Source organism: Narcine bancroftii, chromosome 1 (assembly GCF_036971445.1).
Source record: "Narcine bancroftii isolate sNarBan1 chromosome 1, sNarBan1.hap1, whole genome shotgun sequence".
NCBI classification, from domain to species: Eukaryota; Metazoa; Chordata; class Chondrichthyes; order Torpediniformes; family Narcinidae; genus Narcine; species Narcine bancroftii.
This window is the reverse complement of record NC_091469.1, coordinates 108,972,061-108,988,489: the sequence shown is the minus strand read 5'-3', so window position 1 is coordinate 108,988,489 and position 16,429 is coordinate 108,972,061. Positions and strand designations below refer to the sequence as shown.

General features: G+C 48.1%; 1 protein-coding gene across 1 annotated transcript; it reads left to right on the top strand.

The window, feature by feature from the left end:
* Positions 1 to 366: 366 nt before the first annotated feature.
* LOC138742053 (uncharacterized) lies at positions 367 to 4,217 on the top strand. Its single transcript, XM_069896278.1, has 2 exons — positions 367 to 1,039; positions 3,824 to 4,217. Exons 1-2 carry the CDS (start codon positions 485 to 487, stop codon positions 3,935 to 3,937), a joined length of 669 nt encoding a protein of 222 aa, XP_069752379.1. The 5' UTR covers positions 367 to 484; the 3' UTR covers positions 3,938 to 4,217.
* Positions 4,218 to 16,429: the final 12,212 nt, after the last annotated feature.

Sequence of the window (16,429 nt, the reverse complement as noted above, 5' to 3'; positions counted from 1 at the left end):
TCCACTAGAACTGCTTTGGTGGCCTGGAATGCTTCAGTGGCTTCATGTGTCCACTGGAGTGCCATGTTGCCAAGTTTGATGATGTCAAATAGGGGTTGCATGAGGATAGTTGCTCCCAAGTAGAAACGATGATAAAAGTTCACCATCCCTAGGAATTCCTGTAGGCCCTTGATTGTGCTCGGCCTAGGAAAACATTGGATGGTTTCTACCTGTGATAGTACAGATCTATCACCAATGTACATAGTGTATATAGTTACTGTATCTAGACTGTGCTTACAGCAATTGGCTGAGAGCTAAGCCACGCCTATTGTCTGGGCCTTAAAGGATTGTGTCCCTAGCCAGGTCGGATCATTCCGGACTGGTCGGCCACCTGTGAAGAGCTCCTATCTTTTGCTAATAAAAGCCTTGGTTTGAATCAACAAGTCTTTGATTCTTTCGACGAGCTCTACAATTTTATTAGCAAAAAGAATTTTTTTTGAAAGGGATGGAGCGTTTAACTCGACCAGAAAAACTTGATATCGACCCACAGTCAGCTACAGCCTTCAAAGCCTTTAAATTCTGGCTGCTGAACTTTGTAAACTTCCTGAGATTCACTGAGGTGGAGGAGGATAACCAGCGTCTAACAGCATTGCTGTCTATGGTGTCCTTGAGAGTCTACGAGAACATCCAGGATGAGACCACTTACACCGCAGCCATAAATGTACTGAAAGAACTGTATGATCCACCGGTGAACAGAGTTCATGCCCAGCTCGTGCTTGCATCGAGGAAGCAACGGCCCGGCGAGTCCAGCAGGGCATATTTACAAGTATTAAAGGCATTGGGCAAGGACTGTAACTGTGTGGACAAAACTGCTGCCGAGATCACAAACGATCTCGTCCGGGATGCCTATGTGGCCGGGCTCCGATCGAACGAAGTGAGGCTGGGCTTGCTCGAGCAAGGGGTAGAAAAACTAGAGGACGTGGCCCGGATTGCAATCACAATGGAGGATGCAGCCTTAAAGTTCACCGAGTTCTCTAGGGACTGGATCCCACGTTCAGATGTGAGTAGAGTGCCCTTCTACCCTACCACCCCCCGAGATACTGACGGCCTGTCGGCTGCTGCTACACAGCCCCGTGCGAACCCAAAAGGTTATTTCTGCGGGAGGGACAAGCACAGCAGGTCCCAGTGCCCAGCAAGAAAAGCCAGGTGCCAGAAGTGCCTTAAAAAGAGCCACTTTGCTGTAGTCTGTAGGTTTTAAATGGCCGCCGGTAAACACAGTGCCTCGTGTGAAGCCCAATCGCCACTATCCCATTCAAACTCTTCTTCCCCAGAGCTCTCGTCCAATGAGAGAGAGGGCTCCCCTGCACGGCAACGCCTGACGTCACGGAGACGCCGAACCCGGAAGGGGCAGCCCATCCTCGCAACCATGGTGTTGGCCCGCCTCTCACCCCCGTGCGGAACACTCGACCCGGCCTCGGTTCCGACTGTGGCAACCGCTGCTGCCGCCGCCACAGACGCCCCCGGGGTGGACGTTACCACTGCTGCTGCTGCTGCCGCCGCCCCTGTGCCCCGAGCAACCCGCCCCCGTGCCCGGGGCCAATCCCTGCGGCCTTTCCACACTCCGGATTGCCCCGCCAGCACTCTTCGCAAACCTCACCCCTGGCTGGAAGCCTGTGGCCACCTAAAGTTGGAAATATAGTTACGAAAACAGGCAATTCATTAGGAGTGAGGTGCGTAGATTGTTAGATGAGGGCATCATCGAACCCAGTTCAAGTCCCTGGAGAACCCAGGTGGTGGTTGTCAATAACGGGGAAAAGCTACGGATGGTGGTCGACTATAGCCAGACCATTAACCGCTTCACGCTCCTGGATGCGTACCCCCTGCCACGCATCACGGATGTGGTGAACCAAATCGCCCAATACCGCATATTCTCCACCATTGACCTACGTTCGGCCTACCACCAGCTCCCGATCCACTGTGAGGACCGACCATTCATGGCCTTTGAAGCGAATGGGCGGCTGTATCAATTTCTCAGGGTACCATTCGGGGTCACAAATGGTGTCACGGTCTTCCAGCGGGAAATGGACCAGATGGTGGACCAGAACAGGCTAACCGCTACCTTCCCGTATCTGGACAATATCACCATCTGCGGCCACGACACGCAGGACCACGACACCAACCTAGACAAATTTGTTCAAACTGCCCGTCGGCTGAACCTGACTTACAATTTGGACAAGTGTGTCTTCCGGACCACACGACTCGCTATTCTAGGTTGCGTGGTGGAGAACGGGATAGTCATGCCAGATCCTGACCGCATGCGTCCCCTAATAGACGTACCCCCCCCCAATACCCAGAAAGCACTCAAACGCTGCCTGGGTCTTTTCTCGTATTACGCCCAATGGGTTCCACACTACGCCGACAAGGCGCGTCCTCTTATCAAGACCACCTCCTTTCCCCTCTTGACCAAAGCCAGAGCGGCTTTCGATCGAATCAAATCCGACATCGCCGCTGCGACGTTGCATGCGATCGATGAGTCTGTCCCGTTTCAAGTTGAGAGCGATGCATCCGACTTCGCCCTGGCAGCCACCTTGAACCAGGCTGGTCGGCCTGTAGCCTTCTCCAGAACCCTCCAGGGTCCAGCGAGTAGACACTCCTCGATCGAGGAGGCGGCCCAGGCCATAGTTGAAGCGATGCGTCGTTGGAGACATTACCTCGCTGGGAGGCGCTTTACACTGTTGACTGATCAACGCGCGATCTCCTTCATGTTCAGCAACACCCAGCGTGGTAAGATAAAAAAGAACGACAAAATCGCCAGATGGAGAATCGAACTCTCCACCTTTAACTATGACATCCTGTACCGGCCTGGCAAGCTCAACGACCTGCCTGACGCGCTCTCCAGGGGGACATACGCCAGCATACAGATGGACAGACTACAGAAACTCCATGAGGTGCTCTGTCATCCAGGGGTCACTAGGTTTGCCCACTTTGTGAAGGCGCGCAACCTACCCTACACAGTCGAGGAGATCCGCTCCATGACCCGAGCCTGTTCGGTGTGCGCTGAATGCAAGCCCCACTTCTTCCGTCCGGATAACTCCCACGTTATCAAAGCCACCCGCCCCTTCGAATGTCTTAGCGTAGACTTTAAGGGGCCCCTACCGTCGACCAACCGTAATAACTACATCCTTACGGCTATCGACGAGTACTCCTGCTTCTCGTTCGCTGTGCCCTGCCCAGACACCACTGCCACCTCAGTGATACAGGCCCTTCACAGTATTTTCACCATTTTCGGGTACCCCAATTCCATCCACAGTGATAGGGGGTTCTTATTCATGAGCGCAGAGCTGCAACAGTACCTTCTGGAGTGTGATGTCGCTTCAAGAAGGACCACCAGCTATAACCCACGTGGTAACGAGCAGGTCGAGAGGGAGAATGCCACCATATGGAGAGCGGTCACACTGGCTCTCCGGTCTAAAGGTCTCCCCACCTCTCACTGGCAGGAGGTTCTCACTAGTGCCTTACACTCCATCCGCTCCCTCCTATGTACCGCAACAAATGCCACCCCCCACGAAAGGATGTTCCTTTTCCCGAGGAAATCCGAATCAGGAACCACTGTACCGGCATGGCTCACCATCCCTGGCCCCGTCCTTTTGCGACCCCACGTCCGGCACTCAAAGAACGACCCCTTGGTCAACCGAGTGACTCTACTCCACGCGAACCCACATTACGCCTACGTTGAGTTCCCAGACGGGCGGGAGGACACTGTTTCGGTGCGGGACCTAGCTCAGGACGCGGTAGACCCAGCAAACCCCCCCAACCCAACCTTCACCAACTCTTTATTCCCCAGGCCCTGTGCCGCAACAGAGGACCAACAGCACCCCAACGACCCGGGCCACCCTGCCGACAACACGACTGTGGAATTGAGCGAAGGAACGGTCGCACCCAACGAGCCCGCTGGTGACACCACTCCAGCGACCCCAATCCCGGCACCACGGCGGTCATGCCAGATGGTCAGACCCCTTGACCGCTACAGTCATTAACCTACCCTTCCTTTCGTTCTCTCCCTCGTTTTTTTGTTTTTTTTCCCAGGGTCAGTTCTCCAAGAAGGGGTGAATATGATAGTACAGATCTATCACCAATGTACATAGTGTATATAGTTACTGTATCTAGACTGTGCTTACAGCGATTGGCTGAGAGCTAAGCCACGCCTATTGTCTGGGCCTTAAAGGATTGTGTCCCTAGCCAAGTCGGATAATTCCGGACTGGTCGGCCACCTGTGAAGAGCTCCTGTCTTTTGCTAATAAAAGCCTTGGTTTAGATCAACAAGTCTTCGATTCTTTCGACGAGCTCTACACTACCTTACCCAGCAACAGTGTGGCACCCTCATATGACACGGTGTCCCAGGAAATTGATAGTTACCAGGCCAAACTGGGATTTATCCGGGTTCACCCTGAGTCCAAACTCCAGCAACCTGTCGAAAAAGCGAGTCAGGTGCATCCTGTGTGTGTAGGCGTTAGGGTTGGTGATGAGAATGTTATCCAGGTAGATGAAAATGAAATCAAGGTCTCTGCCAACCATGTCTATGAGACGCTGAAATGTCTGGGCTGCATCCTTTAGTCCAAAAGGCATCCGAATTAACTCAAAAAGACCAAAAGATGTAATAATCACCATTTTCGGGATGTTGTTGGGATGCACCAGAATCTGGTGATACCCTTTAACAAGATCCACCTTTGAAAAGTCCAGCAGCCCTGCAGCCTCGTGGTGAAATAAGCGATGAGGTATCTATCTGGGATGGTGGTGTGATTGAGTCGCCTGTAATCACCACGTGGACGCCAACCACAAGAGTTCTCCTGGACCATGTGCAGCGGGGATGCCCAGGGGCTGTTTGAATAATGAATGACACCTAACTCCTCCATACCAGCAGACTCAGACTTAGCTTGGAGGACTTTGTCCTGCGGGAAATGCCGTGACTATGCAAATGTTGGAGGTCCAGTGCTCCATGCCATGTGGTGGTTTAGTGTCGTGGAAGTTGGGTGCCATCAGTGACCCATATGTGGCAAGAAGATGGGTCCAGAACATGGAATCCTAACGGTAGAAAGGAACATTGCCATAGAGTAAGGGGGTATGACTGGAACGTGGTAGCATTGACCAAACGCCATCTGTTCATGTCTACCAGGAGTTCATGTACCCGGAGGAAATCTGCTCTGAGTAAGGCTTGTTCCACGGACACAATCGTACATTTACAGTGGAAAACCATGTCCGCGGCGTGGATTGTGACCAGGTGGGTGCCGAAACTCGGAATGGAGGAACCGTTGGCTGCCTGTAGGGGTAAGCCCTTGGAATTGTGTTTGAGTTCAAAATACGACAGCGAATGAGGCTTATCTCTGCACCCATGTCAACTAGGAAATCCCTAGTTTGCTGACCCTTGAGGTAGAGGAGGCCTTTATGTGTGCCAACTGCCAAGGCCACTATCAGTGGCCAGCCTGCCAGTGTCCTGCCACCATTGTTGACTTGGCGTTGGGGTACGTATGGAGGGACATATCGCCGGGAGCTTCAGTCCCATCTGCAGTGGTAGAAACAGTAACTGCACTTTTTGTCAGTGCTCATTATGTTGCAGCTAAGCCACAGCTACTTTTAGAGGACCCGGTGGGGAGCTGAACTGGCGGCTCCGATGGTGTAGATTGGTTGCACATGTTGCAGGGTGCGGAAAAGTCTGTCTGCTTCCTTGGCTATCAGATGTGGGGCATTGAAATCCACGTCTGATATTGCCGATGAAACGTGCATCGGTAGCTTGGAGAGAAACAGGGCCTCAAACAAGAAACAGTTTGTGTGTCCGTCCGCTGAAGCCACCATTTCATGCATTAGTTCAGAGGGGTTCCTTTCACCTAGGCCTTGCATACTCATGCCGGCTGAGTTCCAGAGAATCGAGGAGGAAATGCCAGAGTTGTTCATACTTAAGATCAAGAGGATTTTCCACGAAAGAGCATACTTTTGCTGCGGTAGCGGCGTCCAGGGCACTGACGACTACCAGAACTTGGTGTTCTCCGAGACAATGCTCTGATCTGGAACTGTGACTTGTCCAGTTGTAACCAATTCCTGGAATTCCAGAAGGGCAGCAAATGTAGCATTGGTCACAGCTGTTGCTACTGTGGCAGTAGTAGCATCCTGCATTCTATTGCACTCGAGGTGGGTTCCAAAGACATTGGAACTGTTGGGGTCACCACTGTAGTGTCTGCTAATGGCAGCACTACCAAAATGAGAGACATTCACCCAGCACGAGGGGAACCAGTAACTGAACTTTATTTTGAATCCTTGTGCTGCTCTGGGAGACTGCCCATTTCCTGCGAGGGCTGGGCTGGCCTTAGGAAGTGACATCAGGGCATCACAGTGTTACTTCCATCCAGCAGCATGCAACATGAAAGCAGCACCATACCCCAGACAACACGTCACCAACTGCGGGCTTCTCCTTGGAAGGGAAGGGGGGCCCATGTCATTTTGTGTTGGACGACTGGGGTGGCAATTGGGTCTGTTTAACCACGTAGTCACTTAGCCCGCTACAAGGGCATCAGAGGAGTCACTGAGCTTCCCCAGACTATACTGAATGTCATAGCTGAACGTGGCCAGCTCAACTCTCCAGTGCAAGATCTTGTCATTTTTGATCTTGGTTCTGTGGGTGGTGCTGAACATGAACGCCATCGTGCGCTGGTCTGTGAGGAGGGTGAACTACATGCCTGCCAGATAGTGACGGCAGTGGCAGACTGCTTCCTCGATCACCTGGGCCTCCTTTTGATGGAGGAGTGCCCGAGCTCTGACCCATGGAGGGTTCGGGAGAAAAAGGCCATGGGTCCACCCCCTTGGTTGAGGGTGGCAGCGAGGACAACATCAGAGGCATCGCACCCCACCTGGAATAGGGTGTTTTCATCCATGGCATGTATTGTGATGTTGGTGATATCCTTTTTGATGCGGGAGAAGGACACGCGCCTCAGCGGGGAGGGGAAAGGTGGTGGCTAGGGCCAATGGGCAGACCTTATTTGAGAACTGGGGGATCTACTGGGAATAGTAAGAAAACAGCCCTAGACACTTGGACAGGGCTCTGAATGTGTGGGAAGGGAAAGTTCCATCAGAGGGTGCATGCATTTGGGGTTGAGACCGAAGACACCATGTTCCACGATGCACCCAAGGATGTTGAGGTGGGTGGTGATGAACATGCACTTCTTCCTGTTGTAGGTGAGATTTAATGCTTCGGCCGTCCGGAGGAACTTCTCCAGGTTAACATCGTGGTCATGGCTACAGATAGTGACATTGTCCAGGTATGGGAAATCACTCTTAAATTATGTCTACAATATGATCCATCTCCTTCTGGAACACAGAGACTCCATTTGTGACCCAAAATGGACTCGGCGGAACTGGTAAAGGTGCCTGTCAGCCTCAAACGCAGTATAGGGCTTATCCTGGGCATAGATGGGGAGCTGAAGATAGGCTGACTTTAGATTAATGGTGGAGAAAACCCTGTACTGGACTATCTCGTTGACCATGTCAGCAATATGCGGTAATGAGTAGGCATCTAGCTGGATGTACTGGTTGACGGTCTGACTATAATCAATGACCATCCTTGGTTTACTGCTCCCTTTGACCACCAGGACCTTGGCTCGCTAGGGGCTAGTGTTGGACTCTATTACCCCTTCCGCCAGAAGCTGTTGCACCTCAGCCTTCATGAAGGCCCGGTTGGCTGCACAGTAACGCCTGCTCTTAGCTGCAATGGGCTTGTAGTCTGGCATCAGCTGGTTGAAGAGGGAGGGAAGGGATACCTGTAGGGTGGACAGTCCACAGGTGGGGCAGAGTGGTTGCTAGGTTTGGCATTGTGGATGGTGAGTTGGGGGAGTGGGCTACCAAATGCTAGAGGGCACTGGAAATCTAGTCCCAGCAAAACTGGGGCACAAAGCTTTGGCATGACTAGGAGCCTGAAACCTTTGTATGGTTCCCCTCCCACAGTTAAATTTACAGAACAGCATCCCAGCGCTGTAATAGAGTGGTCCTGGGATGCAAAAGCAATAGAAAAGTTCACTGGGTGTACTTTGAGCACCAGCGTATGGACCACGTACGGGTGCACAAAGATCTCAGTACTACCACTATCGAACAGACATTTTATTACCTTCCCGTTAACTGTGATGCCCATCATTGAGCACTCAAGTCCACGGGGGATGTTGTCAAACAGTGTGGTGGACGCTAGAACCAACTCGGGGTCTGAGTCACTGCTCCAAGCTGATGGCGAGTAGCAGTTAGTAGGTGCAGGCATCATTATCTGGTATGTAGCGTGTGCTGGCATAGCATACGATGAGTGCGCTACTTGGAGCTGTTTGTGCATGCACATGTTGACCACATTGCTGGGTCGGTGGGATGGAAGTGATGTGTTTGGAGCGGGCGGAAGTCGGCTGGTCCAAGATGGAGGAGCCCCTGGGGAGCACATGGCGGCAGCATGGTTTGACAGCTGAGTCAGAAGTGACGTCACCAGGGTTCAGCAATAGCGCTGGCCGATAATCGCACCTGGAGGAGCCCAGAGGGCTGAGGGGGCTTCCAACTGGTCATAGAGGGCCGCAGTGCTCCCGACAGGTTTGGTGAGGCACACTTTGGCAAAGAGGCCTTTCTTACCACATCTTTCGTGAGCATCCGTCAGACCCACAGCAGGTCCCGGTCATTAGAAGCGGCGATCGCTTCTCCACAGTAGGGTCACTTAGTGGTGGTGGTCATCTGCATCAGCCAGTGAGGGGAGGTGGCAGGTGAACATCGAAGGCTTCTGCATGGTGAGCTGCAGCTTCCAGAGAACAAACCACATCAATGATCCTCGCGACGGAAGCATTGCTTTCTTCCAGTAGTCTCTGCTGCTGGGTCGCCCTCAATCACAGACCTCGCACACACGCATCCCGGATAAGTCGCTCCACTTCCACAGAGATCACCCTGGTCTCGGTCATGCATGGGCATGCCAGTTCACGCAGTGCCCCAAAGTAATCCTCTACTGTCTCACCCAGTTGTTGTAGTCTGATGCTAAGCAGGTACCTGGAGTAGAATACATTCACTGGGGGATGGTAGATGTTTTCCAGAACAGCCATTGCCAGTTCATACTCGATGCACTCACCTGGAGTGCGAACGGGCCCAGTTTTGTGAGCAGTATCATGAGTTTCTTTTGGTCTGAATTGATGATCTCAACCTGAGTGCGGATGATCGCCCCTATCACATGCTTCCAGATCTTGAAGTGGGTGGAGCTTCAGGGCATTGGGGGTTGATATCCAGTTTTTCTATGCGAAGTGTAGAAAGAAGACAAGCACGAGAAATTGAAGTTGAAGACTGATTTATTGCACTGGCAGCTCAGCTTATATTCACTCTTCGTTGCTGACATTGGGAGTGACATCACAGCAGTGTCGATCTTCCACTGGGTGGAGTTTCCACCATTGCTCACTGTTCCCCCCCCCCCCATGCAGGTGGTCACCAGGGATGAAGGTCGATGGCCCCCATGGGGTCTGCTTGGTCGCCGCGATCATCGGCCATGTTATGTACCTGGTTGCGTCCCATTTAGCGAGCCACTACACGATACCCACCCCCCAGAACCGGCAATTGGAGCACTGTTCAACACCCTCAATGGCCTAACTCTGTGACGTGGGGGCTGCGGTTGGCTAATGTCCAGGTGTGATGGTTTGAGGTGGTCGATTGTGAAAGTCTCTTCCTTACTGCCAATATACAGCTCACATGTCGACCCGTTGTGCCTAATTTACTTTTTGCGGCCTCTCATATGGCCATTGCAGAGGTGTTTGGCTGGCTCGAAAGTCTGGGGGGCACCTTGCTGTGCATGTGCACCTTGAACATCTGGCAGAGTGTGCAGGTCTCGGCCCACTGACTGACCTGGTTCTGGAGGCTGTACTACCATTTTAACAGAAGTCCTGATGGCTGGATATGCCAGATTGTGCACCACGTTGAAGACCTGCTGCCTCCACACTGCCAGCACGATGGAGTGGAGTTTACTGGTGGAGATGTTGCAGTGGAGCATCTGGTTGCCAGGATCGATGGCAACATCCTCCAGCCTGAGGCTGAACACTGCTGTTCTGTAGGCCATGATCCTGCTGTGCCTTGATTAGGGCAAAAGAGTCTATTCCCTGGGACAGGGCCTGGATGGGCTCAATCACGGTGGGGGAGGGGGGGGTGTAGGAATGCTTCGGTCATCACATTGGTCATTCCCATGATGTGTTGGATGTGCATGGTGAATTCAGACACACATGAGAGATGTTACTGTTGCTGCCCAACCACGAGTCAGACACTTTGTTGAAAGCCAAGGTCAATGGTTTATGGTCTGTGAAGATCTTGAATTGCCTGTGTTATGGGTTATATTATGTTTTATATTATATATAACTATGTCTTTAAAAGAGATCGATTGTGGGGGTTTATCATAGGTCACTTCACACATAAACATTAACATTTCACAAAAAAATCTCATTTGAAATGCAAGAGCTAATGAGCAGAGACTTCATGTCCAGAGTGACTTTACAGAAACTTTGAAGAATGCCTGTGGAGACTTCACAAGTAGGTGTTAATTGGACTGATAACCATATAACCATTTGCAACACAGAAACAGGCCAGTTTGGCCCTACTAGTCTGTGTCGAACATCTTCTCCCACCTAGTCCCACTGACCTGCATTTGACCCATAACCCTCCACACCTCTCCCGTCCATATACCAATCCAACCTTTCCTTGAATATTAATATCAATCTTGCTTCTCCCACCACTGCCGGAAGTTCATTCCATAACACCAACACCCTTTGTGTAAAGAAATTCCCCCTTAAGTTTCCCTTAAACTTATCCCCTTTACTCTCAATCCATGTCCTCTTGTTTGAATCTCTCCCACTCTCAGTGGAAAAAGCCTATCCACATTAACTCTATCCATCTCCCATATAATTTTGAATACCTCTAGCAAATCACACCTCAACCTTCTATGCTCCAGGGAATAAAGTCCCAGCCTATTCAACCGTTCCCTATGATTCAAACACTGAAACCCCGGCAATATTCTTGTAAACCTCCTCTGCACTCTCTCTATACTGTTTATATCCTTCCTGTAATTCAGAGACCAAAATTGCACACAATATTCCAAATTTGGCCTCACCAATGCCTTATACAATTTCAACATAACATCCCAATTCCTGTATTCAATATCCTGATATATGAAAGCCAACATACTAAATGCCTCTTCACCACCCTATCCACATATATAACCATATAACCATTTACAGATCGGAAACAGGCCAAGTTGGCCTTTTGAGTCCGCACCGGTTCACTGATATTGTGCACCCTCTTCAGGCAATGGTCCCATTCTTCTTCTTCTTAACCAGGGTGAATGGGCCTTCTAAAATTTGATGACCAATATTTTGTAATGTGATTTTAATGTGGCTCACTTGGGACTGAGTTGAAAAGTTCTAGATTCAAGTCACACTCCAAAACATTTGGCAAAACAATAAATGTGAGCATTTCAGTGCAGTTCTGAGAGTGGGGCCCAGTCAAAGGTTTTGCTTTTCTGATGCAGTTAGATGACATGGGACTATTTCAAAAAAGAGCAGAGGTGTTCTGGACAATATTTATCCTTCAGACAAAAACTAATAAACTGGTTATCATCAGAATGATGTTTGTGAAAGTTTCTATGTTTAAATTGGCTGCCAGAATTCCTAATTAACAACACAATTTTCACTTCAGAAGTTCTCCACTGGCTGAAAGGCTTGTGATTCCTGACATAGTCATTTTTATTTTTGGAAGACTTTGATTCTATTGGAGGTCAGAATAAAATAGATCTCTGCTATTATATTTACAATAATATTTTTAAACTGGTTTAAACTGGGGGGAGGGCCAAAGCTTATCTGAAATTTCCAATGTTGTATAGAAAGAAGGAAATTTGTTTCACCATTTATCAACCATATATGCCAGCCAGCAAAGGAGTGTTTTCTTAGACATAACAAAATCAAAATAATAATTATTTTTAAAATGCTGTACTTATTAACTTCAGGAAACTGTAATGAGTATTAACTAAAACACAAATTTTTATGCAACCTTTTAAGTTGATGTTCACGTTTCTAAGTTCCTTCCCATGTAAACTCATTAGTTCTAAATCCATTTTTCAAATCCATTGAGGCAAATTTAAAACTTTCAGTGTGCTTCAATTAAACGTTTTTTGCAGATTTTTTATCTAGCAGAATTAATGCACATCTTTAAAGACTTGAAATTATTCACGAATGATTGAGAAATTATCTGCATATGCAATAAAATCCCCGTTATCCAGAATTCAAGCAACCGGCAGCTCCAAACAACTGGCAAAAAAAAATCTCAGAAAATAAATTGTTAAAAAATACAAATGTTTAAAATTGACACCTCTAGCAGTCTGTTTGCCAATCATACAACATACAATCTCAAGCAACTGGAAAATTCACATCCGGATCTACCAAACCCCATAAAACCGGGGGTTTTACTGTATTGTGCTTTCATCAGATGAAAGGATCGACAACGAGATAGACAACAGACTCGCCAAGGCAAATAGCGCCTTTGGAAGACTACACAAAAGAGTATGGAAAAACAACCAATGAAAAACCTCACAAAGATTAGCGTATACAGAGCCATTGTCATATCCACACTCCTGTTCGGCTCCAAATCATGGGTCCTTTACCGACATCATGTACGGCTCCTAGAACGCTTCCACCAGCGTTGTCTCCACTCCATTCTCAACATTCATTGGAGAGACTTCATCTCCAACATCGAAGTAATCGAGATGGCAGAGGCTGACAGCATCGAATCCACGCTGCTGAAGATCCAACTGATCGTGTTATATGGTGAGCTCTCCACTGGCCACCGAGACAGAGGTGCACCAAAGAAGAGGTACAAGGACTGCCTAAAGAAAGCTCTTGGTGCCTGCCACATTGACCATCACCAGTGGGCTGATATCGCCTCAAACCATGCATCTTGGCACCTCACAGTTCGGCAGGCAGCAACCTCCTTTGAAGAAGACCACAGAGCCCACCTCACTGTCAAAAGACAAAGGAAGAAAAACCCAACACCCAACCCCAACCAACCAATTGCAACCGCTGCAACCGTGTCTGCCTGTCCCGCATCGGACTTGTCAGCCACAAACCAGCCTGCAGCTGATGTGGACATTACCCCTCCATAAATCTTCGTCCGCGAGGCCAAGCCAAAGAAGAAAAAGCTTTCAAATACAAAATTATACACACAGAATTGAGATTATTACACATACTGTGATGGAAACAACTGCAAAGGAGCATGTGATCATCGCATATTGTTAAACATGTATTTTGCAAGCATGACTCCTAAATCCCTTTGTTCAACTGCAATCCTCAATTATCTACCATTTAATGTATACGTCCTATTTTGATTAGTCCTACCAAAATGTAGCACTTCACATTTATCAGTATTAAACTCCATCTGCCATCTTTCAGCCCACTCTTCTAACTGTCCTATATCACCCTGTAAGCTTTGATAATCTTCCTCACTGTCCACAGCACTGCCAACCTTGGTATCATCTGCAAATTTACTTATCCAATTTGCCACCCCATCATCTAGATCATTAATTTGACAAACAGAGTGGACCCAGTATCAATCCCTAAAGCACTCCACTCAACACCGGCCTCCAAATTCAGCAAACAATTTTCTATCACTACTTTCTGGCATCTCCCATCCAACCATTGATGAATCCATTTTACTACTTCATCATTAATACTTAATGCTTCTACCTTCCTTGCTATCCTCTTATGGGGAACCTTTCAAAAGCCTTACTGAAGTTCAAATAGACAACATCTACCACCTTCGCCTCATCAACCTTTTTAGTAACCTCCTCAAAAAAATCTATAAGATTTGTTAGACATTATCTACCATGTACAAAACCATGTTGACTACTCCAAATCAATCCCTGTCTTTCCAAATAGTTGCAAATACCATCTCTAAATAAACTTTCCATTAATTTACCCACCACTGATGTCAAACTTGCAGGCTTATAATTAGCAGGTTTACTTTTGGATCCTTTTTGAACAGTGGAACACATGAGCTACCCTCCAATCCTCCAGCATTTCCCCCGTGGCCAGTGACATTTTAAATATTTCTGTCAATGCCCCCACTATTTGTTCACTAATCTCCCTCAGGCATCTAGGGAATATTTTGTCAGGACCTGGAGATTTATCTACCTTGATCTTTTTCAATATAGCCAACACTACCTCCTCATTAATTCTTATATTATCCATGAGCTCCCTACCATATTTCTTCACTTCATCTGGCTCAATATTCTTTTCATTAGTGAACACTGAAGAAAAAATAATAATATTTCACTCATCTCCTCTGGCTTCTCACGGAGCCTACCCCCTCATCTTCAAAGTGTCCAATTATATTGTGGAATAAATAGACTATTGTCTTTAAAGCAACAGATATCCAGGCTCGGAACAGATTCATGTGCCAGCAATCTGTCTGGCTGCTGTTTGATGTTCTAAGAGGGACCATGTGGTTTTGCAGAGAGTGAAACAAATGTGATTCTTTGGAGCGAGAGAGGGGGAAGTCAGTTCTGCAGTAGCTTTTGGAGGCTGCAAAATGACAAGCTGGCAGCTTGTTAAAAAACCCATTTTGAAGACGGGTTGTGAGTTCTGAGTTCAACCTGTTGAAAACCCTTGTTGTCCTTACAAGAGGAAATGGCTGGCAAGAGCGTTTCTCCTGAAATAAGGGAAACAAGAGGAACTCTGTGGTGACCTGGAAGAAGAGGTTATCATTTGGAAAACCAATGATGGGGTTTGTCTTTCTTTGGTAAGACACTGAAGTGACTGATCGGAGGGAATCAGTATAAGAATTGCATGATACCAGTGAACTTGGGGGAGCAAGAAGTGAATGATTAGATCATTAAAGCAAAAAACATTCCTGAACATATACACATTACATACACGTGCACTTAAAATTAGAAGGGGTTAAGTTAATAGTAATAAATTAAAGTTTGATCCTGTTATTATGCATTGGACACATCAACAAGATAAATACGATGCACTGAAACTTTACTAGTGTTTGAAGAGTGCCATATATCTTCATGGCTAGCATAAGCACCTCAAGTTCACCCGCCATTATTGTGTAGAAAGCAATGTTGCTGACCGGCGTGTATGTTAACTCATTGAGGCAGTATTATGCCAGTGTTGTTTGGATCAGTGTAAAAAAGCAGTGTTGCGGAGTCTTTGTGTAAAAAGGACGTGGCAATGAATTCCACAGATTCACCACCGTCTAGCTGAAGAAATTCCTCCTCATCTCTGTTCTAAAGTTATATCTTTGAGTGGTGTCACATCAACAACCTTGCATTCAACGTTAGTAAAACCAAGGAGATGATTTGGACCATGAGGCAGTCAGGGGAACATGCCTTAGTTTTCATCGAAGGCTCAGTAGTGGAGAGGGTCAAGAACTTCACATTCCTGCAAGTCAATATCTCCAAGGATCTCTCCTGAAGTCTCCATGTTGATGCAATCACAAAGGAGGCTCGCCAGCAGCTATGCTTTGTGAGGTACTTGAGGAGATTAGGTATGTCACCGAAGACTCTCAAAAACTTCTACAGGTGTAATATGGAGAGCATTCTGGCTGGTTGCATCACTGTCTGGTATAGAAGTGCCAAATTTCAGAACAAGAAAAAAATTCCAGAGCATTGTTAACTCAGCCTGCGACATCACAGGCACCAGACTTCACTCCATCAAGGACACCTACATGAGGAGGTGCCTTAAAAAAGAAGCCTCTAACCTCAAAGACCCCCTCCTCCCAGATCATGCCCTCTCCACTCTGCTACCTTCGGGGAAAAGGTGCAAGAGCCTAAAAACAAGCACTCAGTGGGACAAGGACAGCTTCTTCCCCCTGCCATCAGATTCCTGAATGACCAATGAAACAAAGACACTGCCTTATTTTTCATGCACTATTGTATCTATATTTTATATATATATATATTGTGGTGGTTCAACTTTGTACCTGCATGAAGACCACCTCGGAAACTGACTCCACCTGGCGACCTGTCAATCAACTGACCTGAATATAAACCCGAGCTGACCACTCCTGGGCCAATCACCATTGGGACACCATCAGGACTGAAACTGGTGTACAGACTTTGAATGGATTAAAGCCTGTTGTACAGTCTTTTCTGAGTTTGTGTTTGCTTGCTGCACCACAGGGCACCACAATTTAATCCATTCAAAATTTAAAGAGAGACCATGAAGAAGCTTCTGACAATCGGAAGCCTGGAGATCGACCCCCCCAACACCCAGATGCCCAGGCACATTTCAAGATCTGGAAGCATGCAATTGAGGTAATCATACAGACACAGACTGAAGTGATCAACACCAACCAAAAGCAACTCATTGTGCTCCATACCAAGCTGGGCCTATGCCATTTCCAAGCCATCAGAAACTGCACG

Bases quoted from the DNA above. Each gene is read 5' to 3' on its own strand.
- LOC138742053 (XM_069896278.1), top strand. From the start codon at position 485: ATGGAGCGTTTAACTCGACCAGAAAAACTTGATATCGACCCACAGTCA. The intron at 1,040-3,823 runs GTGAGTAGAGTG...TTTATTCCCCAG, and splicing joins ACTGGATCCCACGTTCAGAT to GCCCTGTGCCGCAACAGAGG.